The sequence below is a fragment of the Rhopalosiphum padi genome, chromosome 4 (assembly GCF_020882245.1).
Source record: "Rhopalosiphum padi isolate XX-2018 chromosome 4, ASM2088224v1, whole genome shotgun sequence".
Lineage (NCBI taxonomy): Eukaryota > Metazoa > Arthropoda > Insecta > Hemiptera > Aphididae > Rhopalosiphum > Rhopalosiphum padi.
The window spans coordinates 11,279,950-11,305,638 of NC_083600.1; the positions used below are offsets into that span (position 1 = coordinate 11,279,950).

A 25,689-nucleotide genomic window follows, 5' to 3' on the forward strand; every position below is an offset into this window, starting at 1 on the left:
GAATTTTGTTTTGTATAATAACTGAAAATTATGTGCAAAAAATATTTTAAAAACGTTAATGTTTTGTAAAATTAATTATTCCGCATGTATATACATAGGTTAGTAAGTATATAGGTAAAGGTTTAAGGTACTGAATACTGATATAGATATACCGTATAGTATAGGTACCTAGTACAGTAGTACCTACTTAAGTGAACGAATAACTCGTACAAATTATATTTAAACACTTTAAACTTAGAAAGATGACCGAACAGCTGGAGTACACGTCTATAATATTATAGCTATGTTATATAGGTTTACGAAGACCCACAATGTAGATGTAGATATATATTTATGTCCTGTATCGAAACGGCCAAACACGGGATACCTATAGGTAAGTATATACCATAAAATATATTACGATTTACGACGGTCGTTGTCGATATATTATTTATTATGTTTATACAGAGAGAGAGCTATAGTCAGTGAAAGGAAGTTCGATACCTACTACCTAGTAAATAATTAATATATTACTTATATAGTTATATAATATTACAACCCTTGTACGCGTATACCGTACACGGGTATATGTTACGCATACGAGTATTAAATAGCACGAAATAAATGCTGGCTGTACTTACATATTTATTGGACCACATATATAGTGGCATAGTGCATACCTATCAGGGATATTTATTTATAGTGGAGGGAATCGACTAGTTGGCAGTTAGATTAACCCTAACTTGTTATAACCTCGAGTTAGGTATATACCTGCTAGCTGTATCTACTTATAATACATTTTCAGTTTTTTTTGTATATTTTTCAATAACATAACTATAACTAATGATCATAATTTATATAATTATATAAGTTTATAATTATATAGAGTTTTTTTTAGAAATCAATAATAATAATAAAAAAAATGTGCAATAAATTAACAGTTTAAAATTATTAAGATATTATAATGTCACGATTGGTATTACCTATATTAGATAATGTGCTGCATTTCGCAGATACCTGCACGTATATCTACCTAAGTTTCAAATGTAGGTGCCTAATTGCTAAATAATCTTGCGTTATACTGCCCATACGGCATTCGTCGAAATTCAGTACGTACTAATGAAAATTTAAGAAAATTGGAATATTTATATATGCTTTAAAGATAGAATTTTGAAGCAAAAATCACAAGAATTAGTAAATTATTTTATGAAGGAAATGTATAATAGTTTTCTTTTTAAAACTAAGATTAGACTTTTTAATACCTACAAAATATTTTTCATACATTTTTCTACTTACAATAAAAAAATTTCCAAGAAAGTCACATTAATTTTTTATGTGTATTTAAAGTTCAAGTTATATTATAATAAATTAACTACCTAGTTATTTCTCCTCACTTGATATTTAATATTTCGTTGCAATTAAAATACAAATTACCGTGTATACTTGACATTTTTACCAAATGTTTATAGGTAGGTACTATAATTTACTATACGAGATAAAACTTTCAAAATATTTTGACTCTTTTTATTATTTATAAGTAATTTTTCGATTTTTTAATGAATATCCATAAAAGACATTTTGCTGGGTCAATAAGTTTGAAAATTTAATACAAAATTCTGCATACGTTGTTCTTATAACTGTAAAAAAATATTAAAAATAAATATTATAATTTATAACCAATTTTTTTTATATACATTTGAAGTGATAATTTGTTATTTTGTAATAAAAAATGTATAAAATCTTCAATTTTTAAAGTTAAGGAAGAAAAAACCCTAAAAAAATAACGGAAAAATGGAAATTTTAACGCATAATCGGTTTTTACAAGATCGATTTTTTTATTTTGCTGTAACTCAAAAACGAATCATTGTAAACACTTGAAATTTTCACCAGATATTTATATTCGCGTTATCTATTTACGAATAAATTTTTAAAATATTTTGACTAAATATTTTCATTAAAATTTTCGATTTTTCTAAATGTTTTTTCTTGAAATTCCGATAAAAAAATTTGGCTTTTCAAAAAATCTTTAAAATTTAATACAAGGTTTATTACCTATAAGTTGTACTTATTGTAGTAAATAAAAAATCAAAAATCGTTAGTCACAATTTTTGTTTATAGGTAAGCATTTTAAAGTTAAAATGTTTACAAAATTGCGAAAATTTACAAGGAATTTTGAAGTTGAAAATTCGTAAAATTTTTGTGATTTACACCTAAGGTTTTTAACCCAATACAAGGTTTTTCATAAGTTTTTCTTCATATAACTGTAAAAAAGAACTCCAGCGTCAAAATAGAAAACATTTTGTGAGCGTATAAAATATAATTTTTTACAAAATCCCGTAAACAACGATATATTACAATTTAAATATAGCTAATAATATAATATATCCTACTAATTATCCTAGACTGACAAATCACCTCCGTTCAGAATCGTTTTTCGTATACCTAACCTGTCATTGCATTCAAATTTAACACATCCATTATAGTGACCTACTCTCCATCTCTACTATACAGCAGTCAACAGAGCGATACCTTTTATTTAATTTTATTTTATATAATAAATAAAAAAATTTTAAAATATGATAGACAATAATTAATATAACGAGCCCATAAAATTACACCCAATTTGTTTATATTCTAATTATTCTATTAATAATTAAATTTGTCTATATATTTATTGCATTTTTTGTCCAGATATCTTTATTTTTTAATGCATATTTTTCAAATTTTTCATGCATATTTAACTATTTTTTAGTGCATAAACATCCTAACCCTAATTATAACATAACATGATTTAAAGGAAAAAGAATAAACCTGATCAGTTTATATCACATATTACTCTAAAATAGTTCACGAGTTCACCTTTACTATAATTGAACTACAATTTATTAAATATAATTTTGTATTACAAATTTAATTTGTGTATTGTATCTACACTAAAAAGCATGCCAAAATCAAATGTCTCTTGTTGATGGGTCTTTTTCCAATGAGCAGCCAAACGATTTTTTTTACGAAACCTCTTAAAACACATATTACAAGTAAAATTTGGTTTCAAATGAACAGCCTTGTGTAATTCGTAGTGATTTTTACGAACAAATTTTTTTTGACATATTTCACATTCATACCTTAAAATAAAAAAAAGTTTGAAAATTAACATGGTTAAAAATAATTTATAACCATATTTAACATAATTATAATACATTTTAGTTTCTATTAAAATTAAATGAATAAATTTACCGATAAATATTATCATGTTTTTCAGCAATGTGATATCGAAGACTAACACGGTTATAAAATGATAAATTACAAGAATCTCGTGGACAATTCACACGTTTGATTTCTTTTTTTTTATTATCCTGAAAATAAAAATTAAAAAAATTGATTTTTTTTTCTTGAAAACATCACTGACATTAACTTATGTAAAATTAAATGCCATAAATTATTTTGTTTACAGTTTTGGATCAATTTAGATTTCTTTACATAGAAATATTTCATACCTTTGGATGTGATTGCATATGTAAATGTAACATTACATCATTGTCAAAACGTAAGGGACACTGTCGGCATTTAAATTTTGGTAAACGTTTTGGCCCATGGACTCGAACAATGTGTTTTTGTAAATAATTAGGAAAATCAAATGATTTTCCACATTCTGAACAAATCACACCTCTACCATATAAATTTTTTAATAGCATATTCATAAAATTAAAGACAATATTTAAACAGTGATTTACCTTTCTTTTGTTTCATGTAATCGTTTAATATGCCTATTTAACAACTGGATAGTAGAAAATTCCTTATCACATTCAAAAGTTGGACATTTAAACATGCAAAATGGATGTTCTTGTTTTCTATGTGCAAGCAAAGATCTTCTTTTCTTAAACTCTGTTTGACATACATCACAGTTAAATCCACTTGTATTCTAAACAAATATAATTTAAAATACATACATTAAAGTTTTCAATAATTGTTTTGTACAGTTGTAATACGTTTATGCACATCTGATTATAATAACCCATTTATATGTTCATATCATTATGCCCCTAATTTGAGCTTTAATTTTAAAGATCTTGTTAGTTATTACTTATTAATTATTATCATAACCCAGGGGTCAGCAACCTGCGGCTCTTTCGACCTTAAGTTGCGACTCTCCAAGTCCATACATAAAAATAATTATTTTATCAAGTATAAAAAAAATATAAATTATTTTACATTATATTTTTTTTGCTTTTAAGAATATGAAATACCTGCATAGGCCATCTTAATCAACTAAAATTAAGTGTTTACCAAACTTTCCAAATGCATGTAAAGCCAATGCTCCCATTGATGTAATCAAAACTATTATTTATTATTATTGCTAAAATACTTGAATATGTTTTGTTCTAAGAATATTTGTATGTTTTCACATGAATAAATATTATTTAATGAATAAATTTGTTTATTTTAAATCGAAATTAAATTATATATAAGCAAATACTAAAATACTAAAACAAACATTTTTTGTGGCTCTTTAAAAAACTGGAAAATTATGTAAATTGTAACTTTTGGCTTTGCTGTCTCAAAAGGTTGCCGTCCCCAGCTATCATAATCTAATCACAATTCACAAGGTTGGATCTTAAATGACACACAAAAATGAATTTTTATTTATGACAGAGACAACACTTGCAGATATAACGTTCTCTTAATATTTTTAAATAACAATATTGTCATATATTGCAATTGTGTTGCATCAAGTCAGTACACATACCTGATCTGGATGTACTTTCATGTGATTATTTAAATATTGTTGAGTAGAAAATCGTTTACTGCACAATATACATTCATATTGTGCTTCTTGATGAGTCTTCATATGGAAGTCTAATTTTCCTTTTGTAGCATATTTCTTATTGCAAATGTAACACAAATATAAATAGTCACCTATAATGAAATAAATTGTTATAAAAGAAATTGTAAATAATAAAAGCTGGATAAATTGTATATAAAACAACCAGTATGTTTAGTTAAGTGTATATCTCTTGTGGCTTTTTGAGTAAATTGTCGATCACAATATGAACATGCGTATGGTTTGATATTTTCATGGATCAACATATGTAGGCGTAAATTACTTTTTTGATAGAATGTCTTATTACAGTAAGCTAAAACAATAATATAAAGTGGATTAAATTTGCAAAAATGTGTTGTTTTTTTTTTTATCACCAATTGATTAGAAATTATACATATTATTACAAATTCAGAACAAAGCATTGTATAAATAATGAATAAAATATTAATAATAAAAACATTACAGATTACATAAATTAGTTAACAATTTAACAAGACAATTACTTAATCAAGTACTTGATATTATTTTAAAAATCAATGGTAATATTACATATAATAAATTAAAATGAATTCTAGGGAAACAATGTCAAGTAAAAGAATAATAAAAACGAATTACTCTCTTACACACATACATAATATAAGGACGGTCAACTAATAAAAGACTAAAATATATAATTACCACAAGTTAAATGTAGGTTTGTGAATTTTGATTTAAACTGATGTGTTTTTAAATGTTCTTCTAGTTCTTCAAAGGACTTGAATTGATTTTTACATTTTTGACATGGAAATAAATTTTCAACTGGAAATCATTTTATATGTTCATACTAATTAATAATAAAACAAATTAATAGAATAAGAATATATTTTACATCGTGTTAACATGTCACCTTACTTTGATTAATTTCTTTAGGAAAACATGATGAATTTGAAGTCATATCTTGTAAAATATCTGGTTCCTCTTCTTTTCTATATAGTTTTATATTTGGTGTTTGAGGACCTTTTTCATCCTTAAAAATGCATACACTTGTCAATTTCATATAAGTATTAATGATTTACAAAAATTAATATGTCACCATGTTTGTCTGATCCATGTCATAATTAGATTCTTGAAAAACATTCCAAGGTTCTGATGAAGGGCTTCCATAATCTCCAAAAGATGGAGCAACAAAATCTGTAGGCAGTCTTTGATCATCATCTATTTCAAATCCGTCTTTAGAATTATTATCTTGTATGGGTCTTAATCCAACACTCCACAAAATTGGACTAACTGGATTTCGAAAACCTAGCACAGAATCTATTTTTTCTTTAATAAGTGGAGTGATGTAATCAGTGCCATTCATGTTAAGATCTATATTATTAGGTGTCATTGGTGGCTCTATCACATTGCCAAGAGATGCTAAATCTTCTGCTTTCCATTCTGTACAAACATTTTGTAACCATTTCTATAAAATAAGTAAATAACATTGTAATATCAATATTTCATGTTAAAATACCAAATATGTAAAATTATACCTTCAATTCATCAATTGATGATTGAATTCTTTTAAGAAATTGTTCATGCTGTGAGTTCAAATTTATGGCAGAATGCACAAATGTAAAAGATTCTAGAACTCCGACTTCAGTCATCTATAATATGAAATTTAAATAATTTGTAAAAAAAATGTTTAGTTATATTTTATATAAAAAATTCTATAATAACTAAAGCTTAGATATTTATGCACTTAAACATATTGAATATGTAAGCATTTATACATCAAAAAATTATCAAATATACTATTAAAATTGCAAAATACATATTTATAGAAACAAGAAAATATTCACGAATAAAAATTGTTTACTACTACTAACAATAAAACAAGCATCAAAATTCAAAAGTAATTTGTATATAAGTACTTATATTTATATTCTAAAAAAATATACAAATGAATCATTAAATTATTACTATCCTTTTAAATTAAAAAATATTTAAAATATATAAAAAAAAATAGATCATATGAATATATTGTACCAACAAGCAAAATATAATATACTATAGCCTGTAGGTACTTAAAATTTTAATTTATATTATTTAGGTATAAAATGTATGTTTAAAAATATGATTTTAAATTTTCCATAGAAAACTTGAGACTTTTTAGATGGCTTCATAGAATTTATTCAGAACTTTCCTTGGGAAATTTAACAATTTTAAACCTATATAAGGCATTCACTGATCAAAATAACTTTCTTAATAGGCTAGATACAAATTTACTTTTGATTAATTTAATTCAAAATTCTAAAAATGTATTAATCATCAGATAAATTAAAGATTATTTTTTACAGAATACACTACTAAAATAATGTGCAATCGATTTAACATTTGAATTGTAGTTGGATATTTGTCCAAAATAAAATATTATTTCAACTACAAATAAATTTCAGATATTTCAAGAATAACTTTAGTTAACGATACTTACAAAGTTTAATAGTTTATTGAATAAATCAAGTAGATCTGAAATCATTTCCACATACATTTTTATACTATGTAAAAAGTACAACCCACCACTAATTATTAATTAATGTACAGTGAAATATTAAACAATAAGTATTGTTTTATCAATTAATTTTAATCGTTTAAATTTTAAAATTATTTGTTTCTCGGAAATCTTGAATTTTGAAATGTTCCTCAAACAGCTTAAATACAATATACAATTGTAATCACAGAAATTGAAAGATAGAATAGATGATAATTGATAGGTATCTACATTTTCAAAATAGTGACCTGAAACCGAGTGAAACTCTTATTTCATATTTCATCAATTCTTTATTTCTTTCACTTTGTAAAAGTTTATGTTTATTATTATAATATTATCTATGTCTGTGATTCTGTAATCGACGGTAAATATTATTCTATTATGAAAATTGATTATACGACAGGATGGCAACGCCGACATTGCTGCTATTCGTATGAGAGACATATATAATGTAACTCTGACTGCACTGCAGTCTAATTTATTATCACGATTTAAAATATATATTATCTATAAACCTTGCTTACTAATTACCATAAAGCGCCTATATAGCACGTCTGTATAGTTGTACTGACTTAAGGTACTGGCTTTACCTATTTAATTTTGTCGTTGTCGTTAGTGTGTAAGTATTTTGTGATTATTGTCATACTCTCATACGGCATATCTATTGTTTTGACGCTAGTATATTATTTTACTAATATTATTATTGTTCTGTGATTATACTAGTTTGTTTTTCCGTTAGTACTTAATTCTAAATTATTACTTGTAATCAACCGCCTTAAAATGAATTTAACCACTAAATTTTCACCAAAAAAATTGGGTACACACAATGGCGCATTCCACTGCGATGAAGCATTTGGTTCATGTATGCTACAATTATTATTTCCCGACTTGGAAATAATTCGTACTAGAGATGAAAAATTGTTATCCGAATGCGATATTGTCATCGACGTCGGTGGTGTTTACGATCACAGTACACGCCGTTATGATCATCATCAAAGAAGTTTTAATCACTCAATGAGCACACTAGTTCCCAATGCCAAATGGACAACAAAATTGAGTAGTGCAGGTTTGGTGTACTTACATTACGGCCATGATGTTTTGAAAAAAGTTATTGCATCTGATGTACCAGATGATACATTGAATACTATTTATTCCAAGGTATATGAATCTTTTGTACAAGAAGTAGATGCTATTGACAATGGTATTCCAATTTGTGAAGGTATGCCAAAATATAATATACACACAAATTTGAGTAGTCGAATCGGTAACTTTAACAAGAAATGGAACCATGTTGGAGAATTTGACGATATGAAAGCATTCAAGCAGGCAATGCAATTGATTAAAAATGAATTTGAAGAAACCGTACTGTATGCATTTCAAACGTGGTTACCTGCTAGGTCATTGGTAATTGATGCACTTGAGAAACGATATGAAACACATAAATCTGGTCGTGTCATAGAACTTGGAACATCATGCCCTTGGAAAGAACATTATTTTGTATTAGAAGAAGAACTTGGTAAAGATCTTTCACCAAAAATTGATTTTGTTATTTTTGAAGACACTTCAAATTCTGCGTGGAGAATACAATGTATACCAATTACTCCCCAATCGTTTACACTTCGAAAGCCATTACCAAAAAGTTGGTGGGGTATTAGAGATGATGAATTAAGTAAAATTTCTGGAGTACGAGATTGTATTTTTTGTCATGCAAATGGATTCATCGGTGGAAACAAGACTAAATCAGGAATACTAGAAATGTGTGAAAAAGCTTTAGAATGATTTTTTAATAATAAACAATAATTAATGTATTTATTTGAATTGTTTTTTTCATTTAAAAGTATGATGTCTGATATTTTGATAAATTATATTTTTATATCATATATTATATAAAGTGGGAGCACAAAAATCATTTTGACCCTTTTTTAAGAACTTTAACAATAAAGCAACATATGCAGTGTGAAGTAATGACATAAAATAATTTAAAATTTATAATTTTATAACCAAATATAGCAATGCATATGTTATAACATTTAACACTTTCTGAGCACCGTGTGAAGTTGTTTCCTTTTAATTTTCAACTGTTTGAAAATTTCATCAAAGTATTATATTGAATATATTTTTTTTTTTTTTTTTTTGTGAACAATAAGACAGTGTAATGCTTAACTTATATTCATCAATACATTTTGCAAATATGTTCTAAACTTAAACATTTTAACAAAAGTGTTCATAGGTCAACTAGTTTAAAAATAAATTTTGAAGCAACCCTTGATACCTGAGTTAAGGAAACATATTAGATATTTATATCAACTAAAATGTTAGTAATTTATTTAAAAAAAATTCAACTAACAGCAGTTTTTACACTTTATTTTCCTGCAAGAATTTTTGTAAATGTTTGTATCATTAATATTGACGTTGTCTTAAATTTTTCATTATTTAATAAAATTATAATTCAATAATTGTCTATATGAATCAAATAAAAACTTTTTTGATTTATTCCAAGTTAAAGCATGATTTAATAATTTTGGTTGTAAATAATTCATGGTAATATCTTAGTTAATATTTTTCAATTTATAGAGTAAGCATTTTTAAAAATTCAAGAAATCAATTTTAAAATACAAAATAATTAATAGGACAGGCATACTAAATCTAAGAATATTTGGTCTTTTTTTTATAAACCTACCCATGCTTTCAACTACTTTATACATCATAGCAATAATTATGTATTATTATAGTTAATTTAATAAATGGATCATATCAAGTAAATTTGTTCAATTTGGAAATAGATAGAACCAGCCCATTGGAAAAGTTCCAATTTTCAACATTTCAATTGTCAACAATAAGATCCTACCAACTATATATTAATACAAATATTACAAGCTATATTTAATGATTTATACACTTAAATTTATTTTGTCTTTTAGAGTTTTACTTAATAAATCTAATAAAAAATATATAACAAAATAATTTTGAATCTATCATAATTCATATCTCACAAAAGATTCAAAATATGCAGTTATAATATTCATAGTTATGTTAAATATAAATTACAATAATTATTACTAATTTGTCTCCGTGTCTTCTTGTTCTTTGTAATGTCTATATTCAGGTTTTAACTCCCACATATTCTTATGGGGATGTTTGAGATTATAATTACAAACTTCTTTTAGGATTTCTTTTAAATATACTACTGGTTGTTTAGTCAATGTAACCAGATCTTTGATGTTATAATATTGATGTTTCTCAAATGCCTTAAATAACATAGCCATGACAGCATCTTTATCATCACGTGCCTTTTTGCCTTCAGATTTCTTCTTTTCATTATACTCAATATTATGTTTATGATCTGATATAGGCTTGAAATTTTGAACTACTTTGTCTAACTTTTGAACTTGTCTGGTTGGAATATGTGCTTTTCGTATAGCTTGTTTTTTTAAATCCATATAAACCTGAATAAAAGCCATAAGGTATCATTATCACAAAAACATTAAATAAACTATATTTTACTAATTACCTGATCTCCAATAGGCCGACATTCTAGTTTCTGACTTATTTTTCCTAGTATAGCTAACCTATCTGTTTCTTGCACAACTGCATCTGGATTATAAGGCATTCTTTGTTCAGATAATGCAACCATTGTTTGGCTATTAAAATGTGACACATCTAATTTGAATGATTTGGGTATTGGCTCATTGTTTTTTTCACCCTCCAAGCATAAAACGGCTTCGGACAGATGAAGTGAAATATCTGGTCTTTTTCCTGGTGTATTTGTTACCTTAATTTTACCCACATCTAAGCTACCAGGGGCATTGTCCCATTTATCTGCGACGTATTTAGGTACTTTAACAAGCCATAAAGCATTTCCTGCCTTTGACATATCCAAAGATCCACTACTCATCTAAACAACAATAATAAAACAAAAATTATAATAGTTATAAAATATAGGTATTACTTATAAAGAACTATTTATCAGGGATTTCATAGTGCAATGCTGCATATTACCTTGAATTATAATACTGTAAAAATGTAAAAGTTTAAAAATACAAAATATATTTTCTAATAGTTTATCCGTTTATGATAAATTGAATGAGATTTTTGAAAACTCATTGAACTACACAGTACACAACTTTAAAAAACGTTATCACAGAAAGATTCCTAGTAAGTAAGCAAGCAGCTGCCTAGTGCAGTAGTGCCAAAAGTACTAAACCAAGGTTTATAGAGTATAATCTATAAACCTTGGTACTGTTGATATTCTTTATCGTTATCACATTTTGTCTTTTGACTTAAAAATAATATCACAGAATAAACTATAAGGAACAAAAATCAAAAAGTGCCTTTTTAAATTTTTTAATAGGTAAGTATATCCGTGTATATGTATATTGATTTAGTAACATACCTTATTGTGAATGTGCAGTATCGAAATCCAAAACTTACTCCTTCACCCAGATAATGCATAAAATGTAGGTTTTCGTAACAAACGATTTTTCAAGGATTTTCGTAGTGAATTTTTAGATTATAAAAATTATTATTGATTTAAAATATGGGGTGACGTTCCCTTAAAAATTCTAGACTAATTGCTGAATTTTAACAAACACCGTACACTTAAAAAACGTAAAATTATAACGTTCTAGTATGCCTATCTTGTTTCTGCAAACCATTTATTCGTGTACCTATAAGAAGTTTCGAAAGTCAGAAAATTCAGTAAGATAATGCATAGAATACAGTTTTTTTCATAAAAACGGTTTTGGGATAAATTTGGCAATTGGCATGTTTTGTTTAATGTTTTGAATTATCGGAACTTTTATTGTTTTTAAAGATTAAGCGACAATCCTTTATACTTTCTAGACTAATTGCAGAAGTCTAACAAACGCCCTACTCTTTTAAAAAAACGTAAAAATAGTTTAGTTTTTTAAACCGTCAACTGGTGGCCTTGGCCAATAATATAAAAAATTGTCTTTTTTAACGTTCTTTAAATAATTTTTTTTAATTAAAATTTGTAGATATATTTTTTCGAAAAGTTTGAAATTCCAAATTAGGAAAACTCAGTTCTAAATAATTCCAAAATATTGTTGTAGATTTTGAGATTGATATAAGATAAAATATAGGGGATTTACTTCTTGCACTTGAGTGAAATTATTAAAGTAACCGGATATAATAAAAAAATGGAATCTTTTATAAAAATGATATTTTAATGGTTTTTTAGTACCTAAAAATAATGGTTTAAAGTTAAACACAGAGTATACTGATTAAATTTAATCTATTCAGTGGTTTTTTACTGGTTTAAGTATATGTAAATATCTAAACCTAAGTTAAATACCAGAGAGGTTGTTATATAGGGACTATAATTATATATAATTTTTTTTTTTTGTTTAAGTTTATAATCAGTACTAATCAGGCGCGGTCTAATTTACTAAACGACTTGAAAAAAAAAATAAAATTTAATGATAGGTAAGTACCTATTTCTTTATAATACTTAATACTACAGTGTTTGGAAAGACGATGTGAACGTCATTCGTTTTTTTTCAAATAGAACGTGAACGACGTTTATATTTTTAATGAATTTTATCGATTTTTAAGACGTTCAATTTATTTATAATTTAATAAATATATGTATAAAATATGTGTTTTCCCATTATAATTCCTATGACATTTATTTGATTGCAACTCAAATAGCATGTCAGATATTAAAAATATAATTCAGATACTTTATAAACTGTATATTATGCTCTAGTCTAAATTGTATTTTTATTTTGTATTGAGTTGTATATGTTTATGGGTTTTTATATTTACTGCAGATTAACTATTCATAAAAAAAATTTTGAAAATTAAATGAACGACCCATGAACACGTTCATTTTTTGAAAAAACGTGAACGTGAACGCGTTCCTTTTTTACGGACTGAACGTGAACGTGAACGATTTCATATTTTTTTAACTGAACGTTCCGAACATTACTTAATAGTTATGTATGAAACTATTAACTTCAGGTCTTCAGGATACTATTGACATTGATTGAATATGCAAAGTTTATATATTATGTATATATATATATATATATATATTATACAATGGTGACTAGTGGCTCATAAGATACACATAAGCTGGTGGTACCTAAATGGTAAATTGCCATTCTTTTGATTTCAGTAACGAATCTAGTTTGTGTTTTTAAATTAGATTTTTTAATAATGAATACATATAGGCTATAATATGAAAACATGTCTGGTGATATACTTAGTCGGGATTTTAAACTGTTGGTGTTATTAACTGTCAGGATTTTGGTGTCGGGTTTTTAACCAGTCGGGATTATCATTATCGGGATTTTTAACGCCTCCCCAAAAAACGTATAAGATAGGTACCTATGTAATATGGTAAAAAAATATTAATTTTCTTTTAGGTAGGTGCATATTCAAAACAATATACTACTTATCTAAATTAAATTTTTTAAAGATTTTTACCACGATAAAATAAAAGTAAATTAGAAAAAAATACTTATTATTGACTTATTATCTATGAAATATAAACGCAAAACATTAAAGTACATAATAATAATTTAATATTTGAGCTGTACTCACAGTAATTACTATAATTATTAATTATACTAATTACACTTGATTAATTAATCAATTACATTTTTAAAAACTAAATCCATACATTTGTAAAAAGTATGGTTAAAAAAAGATCCGAGACGAAACATACGGCAACGAAACGGTCATGCTCGAGTTCAACAAAAATATAATTTATCTATACAATATGTACAAAAATTTATAGCACTATAACTATATATTTTCAATATTTTTATACAAATAGGTAATAAGAAAAAATTATAAGAGAGCTTGTACTATATTTTCAAGAATTTTAACCTTGCAAAAAAATGTTTACCATCAGTTGGGTTTATAAAAAAAACCAATTGAACATTTCTTATACTACATATTAGTCAAAAAAAGTTAATAGTCTTAGAAAATAATAACAGACATTTAGTGAAAATTGCAAGTTCTTATCTACAATTAGTCGTTTTTGAATTACAACAAAATAAAAAAATCAATTTTGGTCAAAAATTGGTTTAGAATAAAAATTTTATATAGATTATTTATAAATAGTGTGGGGATAGTGAATTATTTTCTATCATGGCGTGCGTGGCGCTCGGCGTTTGGAGCGCGTTAAACTCAGCAGGCACGTAGTCAGAAAATATTCACTAGGTGGGCCAATGTTAGATGGGCCCCCTACCTTTTTATATTATAAAGAGGTAGTTATCAGAATATCATTACTATAAATATATAAGTATATAACCTAATAATACCATAGTTTATCATTATGCTAATTATTAATAAGTGTAATAAAAAAAAAAAATTGATAAAAATACATAAATATAAATCAAATACAAATAATGCTTTTAATAATCATAATAATTAATAATAATAAAATTCAAATATTCAATATATAGACATAATCTTTAAATTAAATACAATTAATATAATTTATGTTCTAATATAACAGTATTTTTCTATTTTTATGTTTAATAGAGAATCTATTAACAAATTCATCTAGGTCCAAACTTTTGGCAATTTTTTTTTCTATACAAATACTTGACAAACTGACGAGTCGGTCATTTGACATACAATTTCGCATATAATTTTTTAATCTTCTTAGACATGAAAAAGTCCTTTCACATGCTAGTATATACTAGTATACAGTATTAGGCTTTAAATAGCAATTATTTCCTAATCAATCGTTGACGATATTATGACTTATAAAAATAAATTATCACCGATTCTTGGTAGAAACAGAATTTAAATGCAATACAATATACATATTTTATTCCAGAAATGGACATGGATTGAATTTAGTTACGTAACTTATTTTAAATTCTAATTAAAACCCGATATATTTGGTTTTATTTGTGCAATATTTAGACAATATTAAAAATTCCATTAAAATTAATAGCCGCTGTATAATAATGGGCCCCTCTGAATACTTTAGATCACCCTGGCCCCCCCTTAGCTACGTGCCTGAAACTCAGGCGTTCGAATGTAATGTCACAGATTAAGGCCGTGCATGATTTAGCATTACGGGTTGTAGATGAACCCGACCTAGGTTCGACCTTAACCCATTTAACCGCCGATTTAGATTCCTTGTGGACGCAGTTTAGGCTAGAAGATGATGCGGTGTTAGACGGCTTGACCGATTTAGATAGATTATCCGAGTATGATGTCGGTTTGACGGCTGAAATACGTAAATGTATTAGTGATTACAAGGTCGCGGCGGCGAAGTTAGTTCCTAAGGGTGTTGAGGCAATCGACATGTCGTACCTTCAGGTTAAGTTAGGATCGACCAACTCTCCTCAGGAAAGTGACCAAAATCCGTTCGATTTCGACGGGGATTTCCGTTTGTGGCCCACTTTCCGCGATAGATTTAAGGAACAAGTGGACGCGCAACTCGAGCTTTCCAATATTGATAAGATGTATTATTTAATCAGGTGTCTTACGGGAGAAGCATCCGACGCGATACGTGGTGTTCCGGTGTCCGGGGACAATTATGTTCTTGCATTGTCCCTCCTGTCCGAGCGATTTTATCGACCGCGACTAGTCGCCACGTCGTTACTTGATCGATTACTAAGCGCGCCGACCATGTCGCAGGAGTCGTTGCAGGATCTTAATAATTTTGTAGGTACGGTTAACGAAAGAATTTCGCTATTGGAAGCACTAAAAGTACCGAACTTGGAGTCCTTCATTTTATTTACAATTGCTTTTAGGTGTTTACCTGTTGCTACACGCAAATTATTCGAGTCAGGTAGCTCGGCTGATTATCCGTCTATACTCTATAGTTGATTTATTAAAGTTTGTTCGCGCACGCGTGTCTATATTGGAGAACGTCGTTGACGCGGGAACAATTGGTAACGCAGCCGCGCATGTTAATGTGGAAAAGCCGCCAATTATAGTCCGTAAGATTGGGGATCACTATGGAAAGTCACTACTTATCGGTCCGGTCGTCGACCCAATTAACCACTCTTACCAGTCGCTTCCGATTTGCATGACCGCGTCTATTGAGGGGATCATGTAGCGTTTTTGGCACGTCAAGGAACCCGAAATGGCGCCCGTCACGTTCACCGATGAGGGATGTTGCGAACAATTATTTCGGGATGAATTGAAGCGCCTGCCGACAGGTCGTTTTGCGGTGCCGTTACGGCACTAAGGTTTTGGGATTAGCTTGGCACCCCGATGATGATTATTTCTGTTGTGCCCTAAGTCTTTACAAAACGCGGGATCTTGTCATTTGTCGCGCGAATTTTCTACTCGTTAGGTGTTTTCGGTCCCGTTGTATTTTTGGCGAAATCTATTATGCAATGAACATGGCGACTCGGCATCGCGTGGGACGACCCGTTTCCGGCTGACATTAAGGCTGATTGGACGGTGTTTCTCAGAATTACCGTCATTATTAAAGATCCTGGTACCGCGACATATCAACGCACACCAGGGTGCACCTTGTTATCTGTTAGGATTTTGTGACGCGTCGCAGACAGGTTATGCGGCTGTTGTATATGTACGCATGCTAAACGTTGAGCTCGATCAGTCCATTTTCCTACTAGGGTACTAAAACCAAATTAGCTCCGTCGAAATCATTGACCGTTCCACGTCTCGAGCTGAACGCCGCGTTATTATTGGCCGTTGATTGGGTTGTATTAAAAATATCTTATCGTCGCAGCTCGGAATCATCGGTTTACGGGCATGGTCGGATTCAACTATCGTGTTGTCGTGGTTAACGGTCCCTCACGAGTCATTTAATATGTTAATTGAATTATTATTAAATTTTTTTATCTTGAGTATTTATTTGTAATTGTTAATCAAAGCTAATGGTCGCAATTAAAAAAAAAAAATGTAAAGTCACTGACACGACGTGGGTTAAATGTGAGTCCTGCTGTGATCGGTGCAACTTCATATTTTATCAAGGACATCCGTTCCGGTTCTCCAGTCAGTTTCAGGGTGAGATGACTCACGGCGGGGAGGATGTTCGAACGCGATACGGCTTGCCGCCAAATAAGTTGTTCGGGACACTACAAGTGTGGTGGATATATCATATTATAAAGTCCCAGCAAGCTCCTCTCTCCATTGTCCGGCGCCCATTTGTCTGCCTCCGACCAGGCCACTATCCGTCGTGTCGACCTACAACTTTCAGAATACGCTTTTGTCTTTTTCCAACGGTCGAATTGAACGCAACGTCGCGTTAATCGTGCGTGTTTGCATAAAACCTCGTGTGATCACGAGGTGTGAAGCTCGACCTCGTGTCCACTTGCAAGTTGCAATAAGCTTAGTATAAGTTATTTCACCAGCTCAAGTCTCCTGTTAACAACATTTCAACATCATCCCGGGCAACTTGCGGTTTCAAGTCAAGATCAGGTCAGTGCTGTCACGGTAGGTTATATTGTTATACCGATCTATATCGTTTTCCCATTCGTGGTCAGTGACTAAATCAAAATATTTGTCTTATATATTGCAAACTTAGGGTTTAACAATTTGTATCTACCATTAATCATTATTATTATATTTTTAATATATTACGGTACTTGAGGTCATTACCCTCAACGCCAGATTTATATTATATTTTAGTTGCTTAATGTTTTTGGGCGCCCGCGTATTAGGTTAATTAATTTTCATATACTATTATACAATTTACAATTGATGTAATATATATATATTGAGCGTTTGGCACTGCAGTAATAGATATATATATATATATACAAAATTTGTTATAGTTTCTTGACTTATGTGGGAAACCCCTCCCGCTCCCATTCACAACATAATCCGCGAGTCGTTACCGATAACCGTCGTAATCGTAGGATCGATAACGGCGAAAACAATATTATTAAATTAAAATTTATAGTCTTTAATAAATAAATTATCTTAATGATTTTGTTGAAAAAACAATGGTTTAAGTACAGAACACATTAAATTTTATCTAATTTTGTGGTTTAAGTACCTATATTTAAATATCTGAATCTAAGTTAAATACTAAATGTTGGTAGGGATTACAATTATGTATAGTTGACGTAGGTTTTTAGGTCAAATATATAGTTTACAATCAGTACTTATAAAAAACAGTAAATGTTAATAATCAACTTAATGAAAAATAAACTATAATAATACGTCTTATATTATTTAATAGGTACTTATAGTCATAAGAAAACTATTCACTTCTTGATACTGTATAAATATTGATAAAATAAAAAAATGAGTTTTAAGTATTTAGTATAAGGTATAATATAAAAGATATTCAAAATTGTATAATGGTCATTGTTTAAAAATTATTCAAGTGCGCTGTCTATATTATGTTATTATTTTCTTTCGTGTACTAATTAAAAAGAAAATGTTAACGATACTTAGTTTTACCAACTTTTGGGTTGACTTGATCATATTCGTAACAGTATTATTCTCGATTATTTATTATTGTATTTCGACATTTAATGTTTGGAAAAAACTTAATGTGCCTTATATACGTCCAATTCCTTTGTTTGGCAACTACTTGAACGTAGCACTGGGCATAGAGCATCCAATAGAAACATACAAGAAAATTTATTATGAACTTGCTGGACACAAGTACGGAGGTATGTTTCAGATGCGAACTCCGTACTTAATGATCCGCGATCCTGAAATTATCAACAACATACTGATAAAGGATTTTTCGTATTTTACCGACCGTGGCATTTACGTGAATTTTTCAAATGAACCACTGTCAGAAATACTGTTTTTAATGGAAAACCCCCGATGGAAAATACTTAGAAGTAAATTGAGTCCCGCGTTCACATCTGGAAAACTTAAACAGATGTATAGTCAAATCGAAGAGTGTGGCAATGCGATGGTAGATAATATATGTTCCGAGTTAAAGAAAAATCCCAATGAAATTGATGTACGAGATATTTTGGGACAATATTCAACTGATGTTATCGGCACTTGTTCTTTTGGGCTGAAACTGAATGTAGCAAGCGATGATACTTCTTTGTTTCGTAGTTTTGGAAAAACGGCATTCCAATCATCATTATTGTATTTCTTGAGAGAAATATGTGTGATGATATCACCAGCTATTATGAAAATTATAAGGCTTCCTTTTTTTCCTAATAAAACAACTGAATTTTTCGGATCAGTATTTAAAGAAACGATGGCGTACAGAAAAAAAAATAATATAGTGAGAACTGATATTGTTCATTGTTTAATCCAAGCACATCAAGACTTGGTTGTTGATAACAATTCATCTAATGGTGGTAAACGGTTTTGTTTAAAATTTAAAATAACTATATGTATAATTATTTAATTGCTGTGTCATAATAATATATTTTACTATTTTAGTAGGTCTAACTGGATCTCAAATATTATCAAATGCATTTGGTTTTTTTGCTGCTGGATTTGAAACTACATCAACTACTCTTTCTTTTTGTTTATATGAACTTGCTCTGAAAAAAAACATACAAGACCGAGTTCGTGAAGAGATAAAATTGACAAAAATTAAATATAATGGAGTAATTGATAATGAGTTTTTGAATGATCTCATTTATCTAGATATGGTTATAGCAGGTATTTACCTAATACATTTTTAGTAATATTGATATAATATAATACATTCTGCAACTATTATAGTAAAATAACTAAAATTAATGATTGAATACTACAATATTATGCGACATGCGTAATTAATTTTACACATAATTAATTTAATTATTATGAATTACAAAAACTTTAAAAAATTTAATCATCAACCATCAACTACTTTTTTTTCATTGAATATCAGTGTTTTTTAATGTCTTATCACTTGGAGGTATCGAGTTTTTAGACTATTAGGTAAAATAATTTATCAAGAAAATGTCACACTAGCATGTTTTGTGTTTGAGCTTTAACTTGCATTGTTACATAAATGCAACATAACAAATTTGTTTTTTAATAGAACTCATTATGTGTTATTGCTTTAATATTAGAGTGAATTTACCTATTATCAAAGTTAATGAACAAATATTATCAGCGGTAACATTAGATTTTTTTCGATATTTTAATTTTTAAACAAGATGTGAGAATTTTAATTAGTAATTTTTTGCACATATATAAATATTGAATAAATCCAATTTTTTGTTAATCATACAATAATTAAATTTATTATAAAATTATTTACAAGTCATATTGTATTCAATAATTATTAGTTAATACTTAATAGTAGAATGAGCGATGAATGTATTGATTTTACAATGAACTATGAAGTGTATTTTTTTTCTGTCTGACATCACATTTTAAAACAGTTATAAAATTTCGATTAAATAAAAATGGATTGTTTCTGGTAGAAAATTGGATCTAGTTGAAACTTTAGTTCACTTCAAAAATAAAAAATTATTAATGCTTTTTTAAGAATCAGGAAAAACAAAAATAAAATTAGGAAAAATTGAGTGAGTTTTTATGCAAATTTTATTTTTTAAAAAATCGATTTTGATTTTATGGTGTATCTTAAAAACGAATTACTGTGGATACTCGAAAGTTTTAGCAAATGTTTAAACTATCATTTTCTATTTTCGATAACATTAAGATTGGAGCCTGGAGGATTGTGTAGTACTGTAGTTTGGTGTTTGGCCGCAGTCACTAGATTTACGGGCGGTGGTCGTTTGGCCGAAGGTAAACATTTTTACCAAAATAATAATAGTTCGTTTGGGCGAGTGAAATTATTTTTACCTGTGTACGAGGTAAAAACCGGGTGACAGATAGGTACTGATGATATTATTGCAATATTGCTAATCGTTATTAATCACTATTATCGGAAATAAGATTACGATTCAGACACGCTGTCCAAGTTGTACATAATAACTTGGGCTGGGATTTTAATGCCCTAAAAAACCCCGAAAAATGTCCTAAAAAAAATGCTTTTATGACCTAAAAACTCTAAATAATGTCCTAAAAATGCCCTAAAAAAATGCAATCATCGGACGACGATTTTACGGATTTAAGATTATTTAACAGGAAATGCGGGTAAAGGTTACTCAAACCTTGTCCTATAATATAATACGAATTACGAGTACCTACTTATAATCTGTTATATTTATTTAAAAACCATGTTGGTGTAAAAATCTTAAAATCTTAAAATAAAATTTCAAATTCATACACTTGGTTTCCAAAAACTCAAAAAATGCTCCAAAAACTCTAAAATGCCCTAAAAAATTAAGAAAATGACCTAAAAACTAAATAAAAGCCAAAAAATGCAAAATAAACTTTCTTATTCTCATTCAAATGTACATAAAACAAATTTGTGACAAGACGAGCATTCACAGTAAGCTTTGAAAAACAATGCAAAGTGCATCGAAATCCCAGCCCTAATAATAATACTGTAGTGTGTTATGTGTAGTGCTCAACGAAAAGAAACTATAAAAAAAAAAAGAGTTTGTGCAAGAAACATGGAATAAATATGAAAGAGAGAACATTAGCCAATTAGAATACATAAAATGTTTAGGATTAAAATATCAGGCTAATAAATTACTTTAAACTGTACCTACTATAATTATATTATATGTAATTTTATTTATAATTGTTGACTTATTATTAATTATTTATGTGTTATATGATTTTTGGCTGTAGATTCCTTATACTTTATATGATTTTTGACTTATTATTATTAATTATTCATATTTTATATGATTTTGTTTTATTAATTGTTGAGTGTATATTATAATCATTTTCATACCGCTCAAACGGTATTTTTAATTAAATAATTCTCGCCCAAACGGTAGTTTTAGTTGACTAAACCCTCGCCCAAACGGTATAATATATAGTTATTCGCCCAAACCGACTATATTTTGGGTCGATTCGCCCAAACGGTTTACGCCCAGATTTACTAATAACATGCAAGCATACTGTCCACCGTCGTTACTTTTCTGATGGGTGTCCAGGTTCTTTATTGTCGCCGCTTAGAATTGCTCTTTGTGTACAATGATATATCATTATATTCGAATTTAACATACCCATAATAGTGACTCACTCTTCACCTAATGTACAGTTGAGCGGTCTGCGGTATCATTTGCCTACAAATGTTATTTTATTATTAGGAAAATAGAATAACTATGTATAAATATTAATTAATAATGACTAACGAGTAAAGATATAAACGTGTATAAGATAATGGGTACTTAAACTAGTTATAATTTTCTCAATAATTGATATACCTCTACAACCGTTCTGTTTAATATCCATTATTTATTTATATTTTATTTTATACATTTAAAATTTATTATACTATTATTATTGATTAAGTACCTATAATTATTACTATACAGTATACAATATACATTATATACTTAATAATTATTTTCTTGTTACTTATAAACTATTTTTATCATTTCTATAGATCCAGGAATAATGTAAAACAATTCGACGGTATTATTTAGTTGGTTATTGTTTAGGTTTAGAACACATGTAATTTTTAAATAAAATTTGATTTTTCTAATGACTAATATTATTTTTAATAAAAAAAGAAAATTTCACGTCATAACAAAATATATTTTAAATGCATGGAAATAATATTAAAAAAAAATTAACTTAAAATGAATTAACTTGTTATTAAGCCACAAGTTTAATTTTAAAAATAATTTTACTTTTTAACTTTTTAAATACTGATCAGATACAATATGATTGACCAATTTTGTTGGGGTGATAGTAATTGTTATTTTAAAAATAAAATAAATTCTTTTTAACACTGAAAAATAGTTTAATAAATATACTAGTAAACAAATACTAAAAATTATTAAATTTTTTCAGAAACAATCAGAAAATATCCTGTACTTTTTGCTTTGTTCAGAGTAGCTACAAAAACCTATCGTGTGCCAAACGATTCATTAATAATTGAGAAGGGGCAGAAAATTATAATTCCAACCTTTTCATTGCATTTTGATCCTAGATATTTTAGTGATCCCGAAGTATTCAATCCTGAAAGATTTTCTGCCGAAGAAAATGCAAAGCGACCTAACGGCGTTTATCTTCCATTTGGCAATGGACCCAGGATTTGTATCGGTAGGTATTATTATATAAGTCTGTATAAAGCAATTTCTAGTTATTGTCGTGTAATTAAAAATAAATTTATTTATTAATTTTTTTTATAGGAAAACGATTTGCTGAGATGGAAATGAAATTAGCTTTAGTAGATATTTTATCAAAATTTGAAGTGGAACCGTGTGAAAAGACCGAGATACCTATACAATTTAGTAAATTATCATTGTTAGTGATTCCGAAGGATGAAAAAGTTTGGTTAAAACTAAATCCAATTTCTGAATAATAATTTAGTACTTAAAATAAATATAAAATTTGATAAATGTATATATTAAAGTAATATTTAAATATTAACGAGTGTGGTGTAAACAGTTGTAAGCTTAATAAAAACATTTTTGAATAATTAAAATAAATATTATTGGAGTAAATATAATAAATAATAATACATTTTGTATCAAATACATTTACCATTTATGCGACTGAGCTTATCTATTACATGAAATGTTATTTAACTGCAATTTAATAAATACTTACTAACTATACTTGACTGAAAATACCACTTATGTACCTACAATTGTTGCTTGATAAATTGACATGTCGGCGGTGGCGCCATTACGAAAAACCCGGGGGTTCTATACTTGAATGTTATTACCGAAAGTATATCAATAAACAATTACAATTATTGTCACATAACATTTTAAAACTGATTTTACATTATTAATTTAAAATCAAATATTTTGGTAATATTCTTTAATTTTAAAACAAAAAGTAGAAATTTCATTAATTAATAATAAAAAAATAATAATAACATATATATACGCATTGCAACTAGTTTGGCTACGCCTACTGAAAAGCGCCGCCGCCGCCGTGTCAATCTATCTGGAACGACTGTACCTATAATTTATATACATCAATATATTATAGAGAGCCTTCTTGTTCTTATCATTGAAGTCAACTGTCAAGTACGCCAAGTGGCAATCAGCCAATATCTACCTTAATAATGTTAGGTACACCTATCTCCAAGGGGGTTTTACTTATTTTATTATTATCGAGCCCTTTTATTATTATATATGTATCAGTTTGTATTTTTAAATTTGATACATGCGAAAACAAAAATATATTAGGATGTGTTTTGTTGAATTGAGTACTTATTAAGTTCCGAATGAAACGATTCGCAACTGTTTTTAGTTCGTTAGGAAGAAATTGAAGACGAATGCTCACATTTTTACATTCAATTTTGATGTTTTATCAATATAATTATCATTTATCACATATATAATCGCAGAATTTTTTTAACCTTGGGTCATTAGGAATGACTGACATAAAATCTTCAATAAAGCTTTCACTTATTTCTTCTGCATTGAATAATGGCAAACCGAATATCCATTTCAAGCACTGTCCGATCTCGTTGTTGGAATTCTTGTATTCAATAGATAAACCTATAATATAGTTAATGTATGTAATATATAATATATATGCAAAAAAAATAAAATAAAAATAATAATAAGTAATTATCAAAGTTTTGTACATGTCGCCACCAACTTTGAGTCAGATGAAATCTGCATCCAATTATCTTAGTTTGAGGCCATACAAATTTTACTCCAACATGTATAGCTTCTTCAAAGTGTAAGCAATTACGGGGGCTAGCGGCAACATTATAGGTAAACATATCAAATAGAATATTACTATTTTAATAATCGCAATATGTATGGCTGCAATCGGTGATACCCGATTGAGCACGGTTGTTTTTGGCCGACCTTTTTGACGACCCGAGTGAGCACGATAAAAAATATAAATATTGTGTACAACGTTGTCAGATTTTCACTTTTTTATTGATCGTATGATTTAATGTATATATTATATTTTTATAGTTTTTATAGTTTCGATTATATTATATTATAAATGAATTAATAGGTATAGGTACTTTGTAGGAATAAACGGTGGTTTTAATAAAATACGTGAAAATATCGGTTACGACTTAGTATTCGAAAACCAAAAAATTAACTTCACTATAAAGGCTTATCAGGAGTATTCTAAATCTAAAAATGCTGACAATCTACTTAAATACTTATTAAAAGTCGGAAATAAGTATTTAGGGAAAGAAATTTGAATTTTTACTTTATTTTTTATATGTATATGAGTGAAACTTTGCAACTATTTTTTATTAAAATGTATTTTATTTTTTAATAATAATATTCTACGGTATCGAGATGGCAACGTCGCGTCTATTTTCATGCTCAATCGTGTTGTTTTTGGGGTTTTTTGGGGTTCCTATTGTTTTATCGTAACCGTGCTCAATCGTGTTGTGAAAAAGGTCAATCGTGCTCAATCGTGTTCCAGCCGCTGCAATATACTTATACGCTTTGAAATAGGTAATACATACAAGCAA

General features: G+C 28.1%; 5 protein-coding genes across 6 annotated transcripts; 3 read left to right on the forward strand and 2 right to left on the reverse strand.

Moving 5' to 3' along the window:
* Nucleotides 1-2,839: 2,839 nt before the first annotated feature.
* LOC132930549 (gastrula zinc finger protein XlCGF26.1-like) lies at nt 2,840-7,632 on the reverse strand. Its single transcript, XM_060996482.1, has 11 exons — nt 7,251-7,632; nt 6,310-6,423; nt 5,871-6,239; nt 5,690-5,804; nt 5,477-5,596; nt 4,965-5,111; nt 4,724-4,893; nt 3,711-3,898; nt 3,474-3,645; nt 3,214-3,332; nt 2,840-3,101 (listed from the first exon to the last, which is right to left on the reverse strand). Exons 1-11 carry the CDS (start codon nt 7,305-7,307, stop codon nt 2,882-2,884), a joined length of 1,791 nt encoding a protein of 596 aa, XP_060852465.1. The 5' UTR covers nt 7,308-7,632; the 3' UTR covers nt 2,840-2,881.
* A 202-nt stretch (nt 7,633-7,834) lies between these two features.
* LOC132931030 (MYG1 exonuclease) lies at nt 7,835-9,119 on the forward strand. Its single transcript, XM_060997215.1, has one exon. The coding sequence runs from the start codon at nt 8,088-8,090 to the stop codon at nt 9,084-9,086; it is 999 nt and encodes a 332-aa protein (XP_060853198.1). The 5' UTR covers nt 7,835-8,087; the 3' UTR covers nt 9,087-9,119.
* A 1,070-nt stretch (nt 9,120-10,189) lies between these two features.
* LOC132931031 (general transcription factor IIF subunit 2) lies at nt 10,190-11,455 on the reverse strand. Its single transcript, XM_060997216.1, has 3 exons — nt 11,307-11,455; nt 10,819-11,202; nt 10,190-10,753 (listed from the first exon to the last, which is right to left on the reverse strand). The coding sequence occupies exons 2-3, from the start codon at nt 11,200-11,202 to the stop codon at nt 10,367-10,369; spliced, it is 771 nt and encodes a 256-aa protein (XP_060853199.1). The 5' UTR covers nt 11,307-11,455; the 3' UTR covers nt 10,190-10,366.
* A 3,877-nt stretch (nt 11,456-15,332) lies between these two features.
* LOC132928719 (uncharacterized) lies at nt 15,333-16,127 on the forward strand. The gene has a single exon (XM_060993572.1). The coding sequence runs from the start codon at nt 15,333-15,335 to the stop codon at nt 16,125-16,127; it is 795 nt and encodes a 264-aa protein (XP_060849555.1).
* Nucleotides 16,128-18,575: 2,448 nt separating this feature from the next.
* On the forward strand, nt 18,576-23,842 carry LOC132931028 (probable cytochrome P450 6a13). Of its 2 annotated transcripts, none has more exons than XM_060997214.1 (4): nt 18,576-19,552; nt 19,641-19,862; nt 23,073-23,324; nt 23,414-23,842. In XM_060997214.1, exons 1-4 carry the CDS (start codon nt 18,661-18,663, stop codon nt 23,584-23,586), a joined length of 1,539 nt encoding a protein of 512 aa, XP_060853197.1. In that variant the 5' UTR covers nt 18,576-18,660; the 3' UTR covers nt 23,587-23,842. The 2 variants fall into 2 exon arrangements, with proteins under 2 accessions (XP_060853197.1, XP_060853196.1); XM_060997213.1 differs by having other exon boundaries at nt 18,577-19,552; nt 19,638-19,862.
* Nucleotides 23,843-25,689: the final 1,847 nt, after the last annotated feature.

Coding starts and splice junctions, on each gene's coding strand:
- LOC132930549 (XM_060996482.1), bottom strand. CDS start 7,307: ATGTATGTGGAAATGATTTCAGATCTACTTGATTTATTCAATAAACTA. Junction 3,899..4,723: donor TGAAAGTACATCCAGATCAG/GTATGTGTACTG, acceptor ATATTTGTTTAG/AATACAAGTGGATTTAACTG. Junction 3,102..3,213: donor AAACATGATAATATTTATCG/GTAAATTTATTC, acceptor TTTTATTTTAAG/GTATGAATGTGAAATATGTC.
- LOC132931028 (XM_060997213.1), top strand. CDS start 18,661: ATGTTAACGATACTTAGTTTTACCAACTTTTGGGTTGACTTGATCATA. Junction 19,863..23,072: donor TCTAGATATGGTTATAGCAG/GTATTTACCTAA, acceptor AAATTTTTTCAG/AAACAATCAGAAAATATCCT. Junction 23,325..23,413: donor TGGACCCAGGATTTGTATCG/GTAGGTATTATT, acceptor TTTTTTTTATAG/GAAAACGATTTGCTGAGATG.
- LOC132931031 (XM_060997216.1), bottom strand. CDS start 11,202: ATGAGTAGTGGATCTTTGGATATGTCAAAGGCAGGAAATGCTTTATGG. Junction 10,754..10,818: donor GTCGGCCTATTGGAGATCAG/GTAATTAGTAAA, acceptor GCTTTTATTCAG/GTTTATATGGATTTAAAAAA.
- LOC132928719 (XM_060993572.1), top strand. CDS start 15,333: ATGTCACAGATTAAGGCCGTGCATGATTTAGCATTACGGGTTGTAGAT.
- LOC132931030 (XM_060997215.1), top strand. CDS start 8,088: ATGAATTTAACCACTAAATTTTCACCAAAAAAATTGGGTACACACAAT.